At 39.3% G+C, this 18512-nt stretch overlaps 1 protein-coding gene across 15 annotated transcripts in view; it reads right to left on the bottom strand.

Moving 5' to 3' along the window:
- The window catches only part of ANKS1B (ankyrin repeat and sterile alpha motif domain containing 1B), a 330160-nt gene that overhangs the window by 168187 nt on the left and 143461 nt on the right, over window positions 1-18512 (bottom strand). For 12 of the 15 annotated variants that reach the window (XM_077934851.1, XM_077934853.1, XM_077934844.1 and 9 more), the window contains one exon: window positions 9918-10024. In XM_077934851.1, the coding sequence (XP_077790977.1) occupies window positions 9918-10024 (107 nt within the window). Of the gene's footprint in view, window positions 1-9917; window positions 10732-18512 lie in introns of those variants that run through there. The other 3 variants (XM_077934856.1, XM_077934855.1, XM_077934854.1) reach the window with 1 other exon arrangement.

Consider the following 18512-nt stretch of genomic DNA (forward strand, 5'->3'; position numbering starts at 1 on the left):
GTGTAATTGTTTCTGTGATTTCATGTATTTGTATGATATGGTGTGAGACACCCCCCTCCCAGATAATTCTACAATGATAGAGAGAGGGGTACATTTGATAGCTAAATAGAAAAATAAATAAATAAGATAAAAGGGCAGTACCGGTAGTTTCCTGGTTTGCTGGTAACAGTTTTTAAAAACACTGATCTTACACTTACATTGACCAGTCATATGGTATGAGGTTCATTTCAATGACAAGTTATATATATTTATCAGCAGGTCTGCAGTTCATAGTCTAGTTTCTTAAGAATGTTTGGATAAATCTAATCTAGTTCTGATTAACCCTAAGCATATGAATGGTAAATTAATATAATATACTAATATACCTCTTGGTTTAGAAATGGAATTTTTGGAAATACAATTTTAGATGAATTAGTACTACTTGATTATCTCCTCATCTATGATAAATGAGTGATTAATGAATGAAAGAAAAATTAAGAACAATGACTGAAGCTGTATAGAAAAGGAAGCATCAGAATGCCACATCACAAGCAGAAGATGATGTTGGCCCTACCACTGTTTTGTCTTTCAGAACACCAGTTAACATTTTCAGGATCTGTGTCATAAGGGAAAAGCAAGCAGAGTGTGAGATAAACTCCTACATAAATGTCACTCCAGATATTTATTTTATCCCTCCCTTTGGAGGAATGGTTTAGCACATGTCATGTTTTCCCTAGACGTTTCAGACATTATTTTACAATGATCCAATTCGAATACATGGCCATGTGCTTATTTCATCTAAACCAAGCTATGATTTGGTTTACTGTAATATGGCCAATATATACTTTACAACAGAGCCCTAGCTTTCTGTGAATACCTGTGACGTTTGTGTGGATGTGTTGCTTTGTTCATCTGTTACTCTGCCCACTCTTGTCTCTGGTCCCACCCACCATTGGCATGCCACCCTCTAGGTTGAAAAATATTCCCACCACTACCATAAACAAACTGACCCACATCAGACCAGGCATACTGATGAATATATGGCAATTAGACAACCATTAGCCAGCAACTGACAAATTGTATTAGTTTTCCTGACAAATTGCATTAGACATCCTGTTTCAAATTCTCTTGCTGTCTTGAGAAATATGATGTCTTAGACTGAGCTTTCCTGTGCAACTTCTTCATTAGCCAAAAAACATGCCCTGACTTGATTTATTTTTGACACAATAATTCCACAAGCCCCAACCCAGCACCAGCAATGTGATAACAGCCCTCATCTATAGGCACAAATAACCAGACTGCATTTTGCAACTCATGTTTGTAAAATGGGGCTCGATGAGTGCCCTGGGGCTAGTTTAATACAGTGCAGGAAAATGTGTGGCCAGCAAGCAAAACAACAACAACAACCGAAAAGACAAACAACAAATTTTAACATGAAACATTTTTATATAAATGTGTTTGTGTCCATTCAGTCATGAGAGCTTTCTGCTCTTCAGTTTAGTGTTGGACAAATACTGACAAAGTGTAGAAAAAGCACAGGTCTCAAGGTTTTAATTTGTATACATAAATAAACTCAAATTTCCACAAACAGTAATGGAATGCATGAAATGGTACATCCTCATTTTTCATACCACAGGAAACTATTTGGGCATTCATAGTTCACATAACAATCAATGTGCTGAAGGAGAAATGGAATTTTTCCAGATCCAAATTCAGCATACTGCTGGAAAATAAATATATACTCACAACATAACTTCACTTTTGAAGAACAATATCTGAACAATATTCAAAACAATATTTTGAAGAACAATAACCAACACCTGTGCATTTATTGCACTGGCTATGCTGAAAGACCCTTGTAATACTACTAATTTTCAGAAAATTCCAGTGATACTTATGTCTGGGCATTATTTTAATAATAGTCTATTTTGTATGAGATACTGTAGTCTACATGAATATGTTGGCTATTAATATTATTTCGTCTGTTAGTCACTTGTTACCCAAATGGATTACAATATTGTTAAAAACACAAATAGATTATACCATAAAACAAAACAAAGAAGAGGAAACAACTCCAGCTGCACAGTAATAACAATCTATGTCCTCTTAGTCTATCAAAAACATGGGGGGGGGGGAGAGATCAGTAATTACCTGGCACTGAAAAAATGCCAACAGCGGCACCAGGCAAACCTTGCTGGGGAGTACATTCCACAGTTGGGGAGCCACAAATAAAAATGCCCTCTTCCCTTGTCTCCATCCTCCAAGCCTCCTTTAAAAGGGGAGCTGGAAAAGGGCCTCAGACAAAGATCTAAGGGTCTGGGCAGATTTATATTGGGAAAGGCACTCAAGAAGATATTGGGATTCAGAGTGTTAGCAGAAAACAAAGATGGGACTGGTTAGTCTGATCAAATGAATAAACCTAGACTTAACGGGAAGGGAGATTTCAATCAGAGAGCATTTCAACGTGCAGATAAGAAACAGAGTATCCTGTTCTATGAGCTCAAGACTCACAGAAGAAGCCCAGTAATGCCCCCTAAAGAGTTAAAGGTAGGAATTCAAGCCCCCCAAATCATCTGCAGGACTTTGGAGAGCTCCCAGGTTACTACTATGGTAGCTCTGTGAGCTGTTGTCTTGGCAAGTGTCTAGCAGTAAGACCTGGATGGCTGTTAAGGGGCCCTCACCTTATTTTGCAGCTGAGAGCCCAATTCTCCTTCCATGTTCTGTTCATAAGCAAAGCAAGCACTTAGCTTTCCAATGCTGTAGTTGTTGTTTAGTCGTTTAGTCGTGTCCAACTCTTCGTGACCCCATGGACCAGAGCACGCCAGGCACTCCTGTCTTCTACTGCCTCCCGCAGTTTGGTCAGGCTCATGTTTGTAGCTTCGAGAACACTGTCCAACCATCTCGTCCTCTGTCGTCCCCTTCTCCTTGTGCCCTCCATCTTTCCCAACATCAGGGTCTTTTCCAGGGAGTCTTCTCTTCTCATGAGGTGGCCAAAGTATTGGAGCCTCAACTTCACGATCTGTCCTTCCAGTGAGCACTCAGGGCTGATTTCCTTAAGAATGGATAGGTTTGATCTTCTTGCAGTCCATGGGACTCTCAAGAGTCTCCTCCAGCACCATAATTCAAAAGCATCAATTCTTCGGCGATCAGCCTTCTTGATGGTCTAGCTCTCACTTCCATACATCACTACTGGGTAAACCATGGCTTTAACTATACGGACCTTTGTTGGCAAGGTGATATCTCTGCTTTTTAAGATGCTGTCTAGGTTTGCCATCGCCTTTCTGCCAAGGAGAAGCCGTCTTTTAAATTCGTGACTGCTGTCTCCATCTGCAGTTATCATGGAACCCAAAAAAGTATAATCTCTCACTGCCTCCATTTCTTCCCCTTCTATTTGCCAGGAGGTGATGGGACCAGTGGCCATGATCTTCATTTTTTTTATGTTGAGCTTCAGACCATATTTTGCGCTCTCCTCTTTCACCCTCATTAAAAGGTTCTTTAATTCCTCCTCACTTTCTGCCATCAAGGTTGTGTCATCTGCATATCTGAGGTTGTTAATATTTCTTCCAGCAATCTTAATTCCAGCTTGGGATTCATCCAGCCCAGCCTTTCGCATGATGAATTCTGCATATAAGTTAAATAAGCAGAGAGACAATATACAGCCTTGCCGTACTCCTTTCCCAATTTTGAACCAGTCAGTTGTTCCATATCCAGTTCTAACTGTAGCTTCTTGTCCCACATAGAGATTTCTCAGCAGACAGACGAGGTGATCAGGCACTCCCATTTCTTTAAGAACTTGCCATAGTTTGCTGTGGTCGACACAGTCAAAGGCTTTTGCATAGTCAATGAAGCAGAAGTAGATGTCTTTCTGGAACTCTCTAGCTTTCTCCATAATCCAGCGCATGTTTGCAATTTGGTCTCTGGTTCCTCTTCCCCTTCGAAATCCAGCTTGCACTTCTGGGAGTTCTCGGTCCACATACTGCTTAAGCCTGCCTTGTAGAATTTTAAGCATAACCTTGCTAGCGTGTGAAATGAGTGCAATTGCGCGGTAGTTGGAGCATTCTTTAGCACTTCCCTTCTTTGGGATTGGGATGTAGACTGATCTTCTCCAATCCTCTGGCCACTGCTGCGTTTTCCAAATTTGCTGGCATATTGAGTGTAGCACCTCGACAGCATCATCGTTTAAAATTTTAAATAGTTCAGCTGGAATATCATCACTTCCACTGGCCTTGTTATTAGAAGTGCTTTCTAAGGCCCATTTGACTTCACTCTCCAGGATGTCTGGCTCAAGGTCAGCAACCACACTACCTGGAGTGTACGAGACATCCATTTCTTTCTGGTATAATTCCTCTGTGTATTCTTGCCACCTCTTCTTCATGTCTTCTGCTTCTGTTAGGTCCTTTCCACTTTTGTCTTTTATTTTGGTAATCTTTATATGAAATGTTCCTTTCATATCTCCAATTTTCTTGAACAGATCTCTGGTTTTCCCTATTCTATTGTTTTCCTCTATTTCTTTGCATTGCTCGTTTAAGAAGGCCTTCTTGTCTCTTCTTGCTATTTTTTGGAATTCTGCATTCAGTTTCCTGTATCTTTCACTATCTCCCTCACATTTTGCTTGCCTTCTCTCCCCTGCTATTTGTAAGGCGTCGTTGGACAGCCACTTTGCTTTCTTGCATTTCCTTTTCATTGGGATGGTTTTAGTTGCTGCCTCCTGTATAATGTTACGAGCCTCCATCCATAGTTCTTCAGGCACTCTGTCCACCAAATCTAAATCCTTAAACCTGTTCCTCACTTCCACTGTGTATTCATAAGGGATTTGACTTAGATTGTATCTTACCGGCCCAGTGGTTTTTTCCTACTTTCTTCAGTTTAAGCTTGAATTTTGCTATAAGAAGCTGATGATCTGAGCCACAATCAGCTCCAGGTCTTGTTTTTGCTGACTGTATAGAGCTTCTCCATCTTTGGCTGCAGAGAATATAATCAATCTGATTTCGATGCTGCCCATCTGGTGATGTCCATGTGTAGAGTCGTCTCTTGTGTTGTTGGAAAAGCGTGTTTGTGATGACCAGCTTGTTCTCTTGGCAGAACTCTATTAGCCTTTGCCCTGCTTCGTTTTGAATTCCAAGGCCAAACTTGCCAGTTGTTCCTTTTATCTCTTGACTCCCTACTTTAGCATTCCAATCCCCTATAATGAGAAGACCATCCTTCTTTGGTGTCATTTCTATAAGGTGTTGTAAGTCTTCATAGAATTGGTCTATTTCAGTTTCTTCAGCACCAGTGGTTGGTGCATAAACTTGGATTACTGTGATGTTAAAAGGTCTGCCTTGGATTCGTATTGAGATCATTCTATCATTTTTGAGATTGCATCCCAGTACAGCTTTCGCCACTCTTTTGTTGACTATGAAGGCCACTCCATTTCTTTTACGGGATTCTTGCCCACAGTAGTAGATATGATGGTCATCCGAACTGAAATCGCCCATTCCCGTCCATTTTAGTTTACTGATGCCCAGGATGTCAATATTTATTCTTGCCATCTCATTTTTGACCACATCCAACTTACCCAGGTTCATGGTTCTTACATTCCATGCTGTAGTAGTGACTATCTAAAGTGGGGGTAAGAACTGACCCCATTGGGCTCATTCCTTACATCTAGTTCTCTTCTGCAACAAAACAACATATGATGTCTAACATCTTAAAGTCGATATATTATTACAGTGGTACCTCTGGTTATGAGCTTAATTCATTCTGGAGGTCCGTTCTTAACCTGAAACCGTTCTTAACCTGAGGTACCACTTTAGCTAATGGGGCCTCCTGCTGCCGCACGATTTCTTTTCTCATCCTGAGGTAAAGTTCTTAACCCGAGATACTACTTCCGGGATAGTGGAGTCTGTAACCTGAAGCGTTTGTAACCTGAAGTGTTTGTAACCAAAGGTACCACTGTATAACATAAGCAGGTCTTTTTTCAGCTGGAGCTCACAGGAACTCAGTTCTGGCACCTCTCAGCTGGGCGCCATTGCCATTATAAGAGCAAGGGAGGTTTTCATGGTCAGCTCCAGCACCTCTTTTTCTTGGAAAAAAGGACTGAACATAAACATTTGTGGACTAGGACCTATTCCATCAGATACCTGAAGGGTTTTTATTCTATTTTTTATGCTATAGGGGCAGGTGTGGCTTGCCAACCTGGCAAGATAGCCCATCTAGGAAAAGGAATCAAACTCTGATCCTAAACCTTGTGGCTATACTCATCCATGAGAAAGGCTTTCGGAACAAACCCTGAAGAATAATCCATGCCTGCTGCCTTGTGGGACATCTTTGAGAGAAGAAAAGGCTAAAGAGTAAACCCTACACAAATCTGGAGAGGAATCCCTAAGACAGTTGTATGGCACCTTGTGTGCCTCCTTCCAGCAACTCCTGCAGCCAAGCTAGTGCCAAATGTATTGCTCTGCTTTCCTTTGGACCACATCAGTGAGGCCAAGAGGGGGGTCATGTTGTCTGGGCAGCTGAGGACCTCCATATACACTGCCCAGGTTTGCGCCCGGAGAGATCACTTCGGTGCTGCTAATGCTGCAAAAACAATGCGGGAGGCAGCAGTTATGAGTTACCAGTCACTGCAGCCACAGCAGGCACTGTGTTTGTCCAGCGGTTTGACTTCATCTCCAGGGGTGAACTTGATTGTCTCTCAAGACAGACGGATGCCAACAAAACATTTTATTCTATACATGGGCATACAGCCTTCCCTTCATACCCCAAATAACCACTGTAGGGAGAGATTGGGCTTCTTTTAAGACACTCCCACAAATACTGACTAAAGGAACAAAGAAACAGACCTTTATAAGTTTCAGTCTGCCTTTTCTAAGCTTATTTCGGAATTCTGTTTTTTTTTAAATTTAAGTCTGATATCCTGACTATGACTGTTGGTTCTTGACACCTCTCTAAAATGACATCAAGTCTGTTAATGTGGTTTTCCAAATCCATCATGTGTTGGCTCATTCTAAATTTTTGCTTAGCTGTTTTTCTACTGAAACCAAATGTTATCCCAATTCCAGTGCAAAGCTGTAATCAAATATATTTTAAATATCAATCATCCAGTTTTTTAATTCAAGTTTGCTCTGATCAGATCTCTTACAGTACTTTCCCGAGTGTGCATAAAGGTTATACTGGGAATAGAAGAGTTAAAAATCTTTGAAAAAGAATTATGCCCATTAGTTCATTAGGTTTCCTAAGTGCTTAGGCCAGACGGGATGCTATAATTTGCAATTAGCTGAAGTACCCTAATTGCAAGGATATAACTCTTCCACTGTCTTAGCAGTCAGTTAAATAGCACACTAATCATTGCTTTGCATTGTCTTTGATGTCATCATTGTCCTTTCAGCAAGTGCACACTATTCCATTATCCAACTTTTACTTTCAAAGGATACAACTTACTCTGTGACAGATTACTGGTGGTACTATAAATGGATCTACTGAAGCATAGCCATCTCATCTAGTGACTTGTTTTCTACATTCTGAAATTCAACTTAGGTAGAGCCATCAACAGGTTGCCTATGATGCTTTGTGCATCAACATTTTAGGATTACAGAATTTCACTCACTATAGGCAAAAATATTCTAAAAATATAACATGTTTGGAAGCAAGACATAACTTGCATACTGCATGTGTAAACAATGACAGAAAAATAATGAAAATAAATTGAAAAATGTAGGTAAAACAAATAGAGATTGTTTTTCTTCATTCTATGTACATAAGCTGCTAACAATATCTCTAATAAATTTATGTGGTATTTAAATGCTTACTTTTCTTGCCAAAGGAGTATAAACCCAAGGGCTATTCTACTATTCTAATGAATGCTTTATCAAGTTTGCTTTTTATTTGAGAAAAAACATTAGACTTTATATGATTTTAATGAATATAGCACTGTTGTTGAGAGCTGCCTTAACATATTTCCTCATATACTGAAAATTCTATCACCATTAACTATACGTATTCCTCCATGAAGTATCTAGTAAGACATACATTACTACTTAATTCTAAAAAGGTGTGTGATGGTGTTGCTTAGGCAACAGGAAAACAAATAAGCATCAAAGTGTATTTCTAGAAAAACAAAATGGGAAGTATAATAATGTCAAATTAATAGTGCCTGTCCTGATATAACAATTCAAAACTGGGAATTAAAATTGATAATGGGGTTGAGTATTCCATTGATGAAATAAGCATTCATAAAACAGAATCAGGCAGCAGTCCTATAACCCACTTCCTTTCTAATATGTCCCACTGAACTAAATGGAGCCTTCTTCTTGGTAGACATGTACAGGTCTGCACTATACAAAATGTTCAGTGGATAAGCAATTATTTAATGCCAGAAAATAACAAAATATATATGTTTTATCTTAACCAAGTTTATTCTTTCTCAGCAGACTAGCAACTTTTCAGTATTTTGAATGTAAATGCTATTTGGTCTCTCTAGCATTAATAATCATTGGTTACACTGTGCATTTTTTAGTATGCTAGGAACTTATGATATGCAACTGCAGTGTATATATGTCACTTAAAATTGTTAGATTTGAAGATGGGATATTGGTTAATCTTTTCAAAGTATCCAAGATAATAATGTAACAGCAGTATAACATGGCTATGAATAACATGGCATATTTTATCACTTATGATTACTTTTACTTTCTTCCTTACTGGTTGTATAATAATTTAACTGATTATAAGAACCTAACATTTCATCCAAATTTGTGCTAATTTAATCCCTTGTTTTACAAGCAGCTATACACTACTGCAACAATTGTATATTGATCTTACAATACAAAGGTGGGGAAAGAACTCATGTAATCCTTGAAGTACCTTGGACATTTAATGCTTAAATCATAAATGGGAATATCTGCATAGGTATATCACAGGGCCTGATCTAGAGCCATTGATGGTTGATCTGCATAAAATTAGATTCTTATACTCAATCCAGTGTGCAAAATCTTATTGTATGAAGAAATTGGATTAATATAGCCTAGACGTTAGGAGCTGGTAATATTTCACATAGATATATTTTTCAAATGCTTTAGAACCACCTTGTAATCTAAAATCTTAGTTTATCATAAAGGTTTTTTACATGTTTAAGAAAATCACCATTGTGCATTGACACAAAACTATGCATTTCATATAGCGTATGCAAGTTTTCTATTATGGCAATAACACTGTAGCACATAAAAATCTGACTTCACAGAAAATATAGTGAAATGTGTTATAAGAACAGCTTGTGAACAACAGGTGTGGTGAGTGGTACTACATCTAGGAACTGGAAGGTGTATACAAAAGGGTAGGCTATTGCCTTATCAACTAAGTTACCTTTCTTCCTGTCCATGGTCATATTTGTCGAAAGCTTTCATAGCTTAAAGCACTACACAAAATAGGGACACTGTATACCAAAGAAATCTGGCTTATCCATCTCTGTTAACTCTTTAATAGTTAAATGTAGGTGGGTTTTAGGTTTACATTTAAAGGAACAGCCATTCATTTCTATGCACTAGGGATATAGTCCTTTTTCAAAGCTCAACATACAGCAGTCCTTTTGAACATTTAGAATTGAATATGGAGATTAATTATTTTTACATAATTTCAATATTAACTAGGGTAATCTGTTCCCTACCGATACACTTGTCCTCATAGAAAGAAAAACTGATTCCACACCCCCTCAGGGGTAGTCCAGATGTATCACGCTTTTACTTTCTTTAAAAATGCTTTGGAATGAAATATGAACCAAGCAGAACTGTGGCTCCCAAATCCGCTGCTCGTACTGGTAGGCAGATAGGATTATGCAAATGCATTTTTATCCTAAAGCACACTGCAAAACACAAAACAGATTCCCTTCTATGCTGTATAAGATTTCATGAGGCAAAGAACCAGACATCAGCACACAATATTACACAGAGAAAATCACTTACCATAAACTGTACATTGTCAAATCCATTAGCCAGCAAGTGGTTCTCATACTGAGGTAGCCCAATATTTTCCAACCATTGTCCCACAGTCTGGACAGGGCATCTGGGTGCTGAAAGAGTTTGAGAAGGGAGGCGTTTAAGCAGGGAATATCCATCCACAGGATAATAACGATGGTCCTGGGCTGAGAGGTGGCATTGCCACATTGTGTTCCGAGAAAAATTGGTATCAAAGGAGCCCGCCAGCTTGTCAAATGAATGCTTCCAGCAAGAAAGAAAGTCAGAAGTAGCACATAGTTTCCAGTGCAAGCTATAGAGTAAGATCTGCTCCTACCTCAACATTTCGTAGGTATTAATCTCTACTACAGACCAGTACGTCATGCAGTGGAGGGGAAAAGGCATATCAAGCTGTCAGCTGAGCTGTTTTCTGTTATATGTGATTGTCGGAATACTCCACCATGAGCAATGCACTGCTAGCAGCAAGAAATCTTTTATCAAATACTCCTACATTCATCAGTATGCAGCTCCATGCTCCTTGCTCCCCCTCGCTCGCTCCCCTTCATTACACAGCCTAGGCTACACCTCGCATTTTCAATAATAGCCATCAGATAAGGCAGATTTTTGTCTGTAAGCTGTAAGCTTGCTACTGCTGCTTCCACCTACACACCCATCCAAGCATCAATCTTGAATGATGAGAGCAGTCAAAACAAATGCAGAAAATAGCAGGTCATCAGAGGCAAGCTAAAACGCTAAAATCTGAATAGAACCTTTCTACCAGTGATGCGTTACAGAGATCTGCCTGTTGTAGATTTTTTACGTTTCAGAAGACATCAGGAGACGCAAAGCATTAGCTGTAGCCTATTGCATGCTTTACTACTTGCTTCCTTTTTTTTTAGACTGCACTGAGCTTTGCTCTGCTCACACAGTGTGCTCTAAACCACTGCTCCTATTAATTCTTTTCAATCAGCTCATAATGAATGAATAAAGTGTTGCATGTTTTCTTGTTAAAACCGAGTAACATAAATTGAACACCACCATTTCAGTCAAAATAATTATTTCTTCATCTTCTAATTTTTTCAAGCATAAAATACTACCAGACTTGTCAGCAAAGCTTCATTAGAATCTGTTTAAAATTCAGTCTGAAAAAGGTAATCAATTCATGTTAACACTTAAATGATTTTTTTTACTTTGTAAAATATCATATTCCTTTTCTAAAGAGGAACTGTCTGAATGAGAAAAGAATATATAAACATGATAAATTTTAAGAAGACTGAATGTTCAATATTTCTAAATTTACCAATATAGCTGATACTCTGGGAACTATAACAATAATTCATTCATAAACTTTGTTTTTTCCACCTTAAATGCAATGTTTAACCACAGGGATAACAGTTTATTTATAGGAACTTTCTAAATATACATGAAATATGGTGGGTAAGGAATTCACATCTAGTCAAAAATATATTTGTTAGAAGCTTTTACAAATACATTATTTCCAGGTGTGTACTGCTGCAAATTAGTGCCTACATAAACAATCCCTTTATTGTTCATAACCAAAACATTACACACCCAGCACATGAGTGAATCAGAAAGCACAACACATTATGACTCATTTCTAGTGCAACTGAAGTCAGAGGGAAGTATCTAGGTGACTTCAAAATATCTTATTCAGCTCTTATAACCTATGTACTACTGAATGGGCAATGAAGCATTACTGAACTGAAAAATATTTATTGGAGACTTCAAACAAATAGTACTCTGTTTTGTTGCTGATATTTATTAAGGTAAATTCATCCATTCAGAGCCACCAGGAATCTAAGAAACAGTTTCACAGTATTTTGAGAATTGAGGAAGCAGATTAAAGATTTTCAGCCAATCTTATGCACACTTATTCAAAAGTAGGTCTAGCAAACAAAACAGGATTTACCTCCTAGTAAGAGCCTGAATGTATGCAGAGTTAGATTCACCCAAGTCAATGGATTTCAATGAGCTCTGCAAAAGATTGTGGGCCTCATCATTGGAAATAAATGTTTAATGTAATATTTAATGTAAACTGCAACACACGTTAAAGAAAAAGCTCTTGGGTATGATTTTCCTTCCAGTTTTAATTATCTGCTTCAATATCTTTAAAAAGGGAATTAGCATTTCATCGACTTACAGATTTTGATTATTTTTAATTATTATTTTATGTTTTGGTACCATGCCCTCCTGTGACTAGAAATAGATAAAATTTAATTTGTTCAATGACACAGATATAGAAACATGGAATTGTAAGACTATACACAATTCTGAAATGCATCCAGCTTAAACACGAACATGCACACTTTATCAAAATGGCAGGCAGGGTTCCCCTACATTCATAAGATGGATAATATATATGTGTCTATGCTCTGAATAAACAGACAGTGCAACTAAACGAGGCTATAAAGTGTCACATGCAGAAAAAAGAATTCAAGGAACTTATAGGGAAGCAATTAACACAAAGGTGTGCAATTTGTAAGACATCAAGCCATATGCAGTCCATTAAGTTAAGTATAGTGGCCAGAAGTGCTCAACATGACCTTTGTTTGCAGACCCAAGGAGAAAGCAAAACCTGGAGATTTACCAAGTGCCTAGGGCTGCCATGCATGGCAGGTGTGCTTTGTTTGGCTTGGTAGCTCTGGCATTCAATACCAATAGGGCCAAGAGCACAGAAGGAGACTAACCAGGGACACTGAGATTAAAGGAATAGTACCATGACTGATAGGGACGCGGGTGGCGCTGTGGGTAAAACCTCAGCACCTAGGGCTTGCCGATCGCATGGTCAGCGGTTCGAATCCCCACGGCGGGGTGAGCTCCCATCTTTCGGTCCCAGCTCCTCCCCACCTAGCAGTTCGAAAGCACCCCCAAGTGCAAGTATATAAATAGGTACCGCTTTATAGCGGGAAGGTAAACGGCGTTTCCGTGTGCTGCTCTGGTGCTGGCTCGCCAGAGCAGCTTCATCACGCTGGCCACATGACCAGGAAGTGTCTCCGGACAGCGCTGGCCCCCGGCCTCTTAAGTGAGATGGGCGCACAACCGTAGAGTCGGACACGACTGGCCCATACGGGCAGGGGTACCTTTACCTTACCATGACTGATTGGTAATTAAACAAATAGATTCTTCAAGCTGCACCTTCAATTGAGCTTAGAAATGAACCAGAACCTCATATAGGTGTACAGTGGTACCTTGGGTTAAGAACTTAATTCATTCTGGAGGTCTATTCTTAACCTGAAACTGTTCTCAACCTTAGGTACCACTTTAGCTAATAGGGCCTCCTGCTGCCACCGCGCCGCCAGAGCACGATTTCTGTTCTCATCCTGAAGCAAAGTTCTTAACCCAAGGTACTATTTCTGGGTTAGCGGAGTCTGTAACCTGAAGCATCTGTAACCTGAAGCGTCTGTAGCCCGAGGTACCACTGTAATAGCAACAGAGGCATATTTCCATAAAGCTGGTTCCTGCTAAAATTCTAACTGCTGCATTTTGGGCTACATGAAATACTTTGCAAAGGCAGTTCCATGTAAAGTCTTTGCTTTGATGTAGCTTTGAAACTCCCAGCCATTTAAGACAACTAACTGCATGAGTTATCGTGGCAAGTTCTCTCTTTACTAAGAATAGGGTTGCCAAATCTTATGGAAATTTGCCAAAATCTGAACTTCTGACATGAGTTGCCATGCATCCAAATTTCAGGAATTTTTCACCCAGACACTGTTTCCGACTGCTATATTCTGGCTATGTCCGGGAAATTCCAGACATGTGGCAGCCCTAACTAAGACATGCATAGTTGGCAATTAACCTAAGCTTGGCAAATGCACTCCTTTCTTTTTACTACAGAGAAACACCCCCAAGTTGCATAAAAATTTTATCAGGGCAAATGCAGCCCATTCTAATGCAAACTGTGTTGTTAACTCATAATCGGTAGTCCTACCCACTAGAATCAGCTCTATCTTGCTTGGATTACACCTCCATTTAGTAATCCACACCCAGTTGTTTTTCTCACCTCTCCCTGCACTGAGGAGAGTAGGGGGTGGAAGCAAATCAACTGGTATGATCTGAAGTTTGCTTCCCAATATTCGTACAAGAAGAAATGGAGAGAGCAACATTCATTTCTAAGAAAGGAAAACAACAGGAACTGATGTGGGTGTGGATGAAAAACTTTTTAAAATTCAACATTCCTTCTCCATAACAGCATTTAATAGTAATTTTGATAAAGAACTTTCAAACATGATTTATATAGCAATAATGGAATAATTTTTTTGACAAATTCTGCATGTGGCATGGAAGAAGTCAAAAGAACTCTAGGGATAAAGGAAGCTGCCTTATAGTGAGCATCATAAGTTTGTTCATCCTAGTTCAGTATTGCATATACCAGCTTTACCTCAACCTAGTGCCCTCCAGATATTTTGAACTACAGCTCCTTTCAGCCCCAGTCAGCACAGCTGGGAGTTGTAGTCAAAACACTAGGATGGCATCTGGCTGAGGAAGGCAAGTCTACCACGATTAGTAGTTTCCAGGGTTTCATATAGGATTCACCTCCAGTCCTACCTAGAGATGCGGGAGAGCGAACCTATGACCTTTATCATTCAAAGTATGTGCTCTACCACTAAGTTATGCAGTCCATCCAATAATACTCATGGCTTCGCACCATCAAATGGTTGTAATGTTCAGTCGTGTTGAAACTTGACTTTTTAGTTGTTCAAATTTAGTTTTCAACTTTGAAAGGCTGATGTCATTCCCTTTGTGTTCCCGTCTAACACAATAGTTGTTCTACATTTCTTCAAAACTATTCTTTCCAGACATTTGTATTGGCCCAGATTTGTCATCTTATATACAGCATGATGTTTCACACAGCCTTGTGTTTCATGTCAAATATATCAACACTTTTTTTAAGAAGTCAAAAACAATAGTGCAACCTGCCAATTGTTTCTAAAGCAACATATTTAATATAGGAAAAAATCTTGTACATAAAAATATTAGATGGCCATTGATGCTGGAGATAGGATTCCCTTTTACGCTGATTATCTTTTTAAAATGTGCTACAATATATATTTCAACTCAGAAGAAAGGGTGTCTTCTTTTGGAGATAATTGTTACAGTAGATGTTGCAGTAGATCTTACTTAAATAGGCAAGTAGTATGCTGTGGCTTTGCTGACTGACCATCTATGAGGTTGATGTTTTGTGATATGCCCCTACATTTACATTACATTTTTTTAAAAAAAGTAAAATACAGGGAAGAAAATATAGATGTAGTAGAACCTGAGAAGAAGAGTCTGAAGAATGTATTCTGCTACATGTTTCTTGTCTGTAACCAGAAATGAGGGGAGAGAATCAGAGTCCGGTGCAGTGTAGCTTGTAATATATGGTACCAACAGCTACATCTTAAATGGTAAAAGAAATGTCATCTATGGGGCAATGCTGCATGTGACATAAAGGGCAGACCAAACATGATCAATATGGTAAGTGATTTAGTGACCCTTCACATCTACATGGTCCCTCAAACATAATGAGGTTTTGTTTGTGTAAGCTGCCTGGCACTGATTTTCCCCCTATAATTGCTGTGAAACATACGGAAACACACTGAATCAGAACAGGAGGAGGTATAGTAGATAAAGAGAAAAGCTGTAATAAGGGCACGTCTTAGTCAGGCTTATTTAACACACACAAGGCTTTCCATATGGTGCTCTCCATGCCCCAATTCTCTGCATGCCCCAATTCCCTGCATGCTTGCAGGGCAGAATGGAGGAAATCCTGTTCTGTGCACTGCAGCTGCAATCCATGTATAAGAAAATTAGGCATTTGTCTCTCTCCCCTCCTTCAGAAATGTTTTTGATACCTTCAAACCAGGGAGGTTTGAACTTGCAGTAACAATTTTCCCCTGCAAAGGGGGGGATGGACCGGTTAGGACGGAATGTGATAGATTTATGAACACTTACGGGGGCTTTTCTGAGTGGATTGAGCAGGTGATGCTGTTGAAGTCCTAGTTTCATTATGGAATGTTGAGACTCATAGGTCATTGATATGATTGCTCCTGAGGTCCCCCTGATGCTTCATTTGGTATTATGGGGAGCAGTGATTGATGAAATGGACTGGGTGGGGGTTACAGCATAAGTGGTGTAGTTCTTGCAGCCAACTGAGCATGTGTTCAAGCTCATAATCAAGCCTACTACATGGCAGCGGGGGCAGCAAAGAGCTCCTACTTTGCTGCCTCCATTGCATCCCCAAGAACCCATCCTGAAGAGTTGCTACATGTGGTCCAGAGGTTGGTTATCCCTGACCAGGAGGGCAGACCCAGGGAAGTTTTTAATGTCTGATGCTGTATTGTTTTTAATATTCAGTTGGAAGCCGCCCAGAGTGGCTGGGGAAACCCAGCCAGATGGGTGGGGTATAAATAATAAATTATATTATTATTATTATTATTATTATTATTATTAGTGCTCCTTGGCCCTCTAGCATCTGTGTGATGGAGTTCTGCAGGATTTATCCCCTCTCCAGTGCTAGTTAACATTTATGTGAAGCCATTGGGAGCAGTCATTGGGAGTTTTAAAGCAAGGTGCCACTAGTATGCTGTTTACACATAGCTCTACTCCTCTATACCATGGGAATCAGGAAAGGCTGAAAGGCTGTGAAAGTGCTGGGTAGCTGTCTCAATGCAGTGGTGGACTGGATAAGGGTCTATGTGTTGCTCATCTACTACCAAGCCAGGTTTAAGTTAGAAAGCCCCTGAACAACTTCAGTCGAGGGTAGCTTAGGGACCGCTTGAACTTACATCCCAGTTTGATTTCAAGATCATCTGCAGGAATAACATTGAGACTTGTTTGACAGCAACAAGAAATCAATCTTTTAGTGCCATTGGCCCAGTCTTGTGGAAGTCTCTTTTGTTTCTACTGCTTTTTATGAATAAGTGTGTGTGTGTGTGTGTGTGTGTGTGTGTGTGTGTGTGTAATAAACTGGGAATAGGCTTAATCAAGATCCAATAAGAGATATGCACCTGAGAAACAAAGATCAATACTAATTATGTACACTGAAGCTACTTTTAAATCTGAGAATTTTAACTTCAGCCTTCAGGCAAGAAGCTGATTCAGGATACACACCCACACCCAATGCCTAAGACAAAGCCTACCTACATGTTGTGGCAATTCTTTACCTGTTGCCATGTCAGCCCTTCCCGTCCCTCAGGTTCACAAATGGATACTTCAGAACTTTTGTTTTGCAAGCAAATGCTGTAGTAATAATAAACCATGCAGCTAAACTTAAGAAAACCTAAAACCTCCCACTTTCAAGCTGCATGGAAAGAGCAGAGAAATAGCCTAAAGGTATGTTGTTCAAGCCAAATCAATGAATTGTGAGAAACAGTGTGAACCTTTTAGACAAGCCTATATAGCTAAAAATAATTTGGTTGCTTGCTTAGACATTGGCTGAACTAGTGGCAAAAAAGTGTAGCAAAATATCAAATTTTATGTGGTCTCTAGCAGAAGATTAAAACTTTTCTATTACACATGAAACACTTTTTTAAACAAAAGGTTAGAAGATTTTTAGATTGGGTCTAAATGCTGACTACAAGCTTTCAAGATCCATCCTCATTCCACCTACAACTCCTGCTTTGTATAAGACATCTTGCCCGATTAATTATTCTAAAGAACTTGAAAGCCTGCACACTATTTTGCAATATTTTACTTGATATAAGTATTGTTCAGCTATGGACTTCTAGGATTTTTCCTTACAGACCAACACAGCTGCCTTTTTTATGTACCTTGGAGGATACTGTATCTAGCCATTTAGGGTGGTATCTGCAACACAAGGATAATAATTTTTTTACAAGTTGGAAAAGGGATTTGCATATTGAGAATTACATTTCCTCCTATCACTAGGCAATACTCCACAAGTTGGCTTGAATCAACTCTTTTGCTTATTATACCACACAATATTTTTCTCGGGCTTTGATGATATAAAGACTGCCATGTTTTGCTGTGCATCTGCTTTCTGCTTAATCAGGAAGCTGGGTGTTTTGCTTAAGACCTGGAAAAGAGCTGAATAATAGAAAGATTTGATGTTTTCAAAAACTAGGCCATTGATTCTTCATCCCAGAATTCTACACGTAATCAGATACCTGCAAATACAAGAGATTACTTGAGTTTGCAATCTCCTTCTTCAGATGGAATGGAAATATGGTATTTACTTGAATCTAATGCTCATCTTTTTTGGCCAAATTACATTACAAAAATTAAGGTGTGCACTGGATTCAATTGCGCATTAGACTCAAGTATATACAGTACAAATCCAGTCTTCCTCTCCCAGTCCTTTTTAAAAACTCCCTCGTCCCCAATCTCCTGCCATGTGCAACTTGTTGCCTGATTTAGAATTCTGTAGAATTATTTAGGCATTCTTTTGTGACATTTTGGTTGCTCCTAATAAAGATATTCCCCAACTGTGAATTAATGATGATGAAGTAGTCCATAGGACCATGTTTGCCCACTTGCTGGCAGGCCAGACTGACAACTATTTGAAGTCATGTTGGAGTAGGGGACTGCATGTAGACACAATCTGTGTGGTCGGTCCCCCCTCCCCCATATTTGAAAAGGATT

Source organism: Podarcis muralis, chromosome 10 (assembly GCF_964188315.1).
Source record: "Podarcis muralis chromosome 10, rPodMur119.hap1.1, whole genome shotgun sequence".
Classification (NCBI taxonomy): domain Eukaryota; kingdom Metazoa; phylum Chordata; class Lepidosauria; order Squamata; family Lacertidae; genus Podarcis; species Podarcis muralis.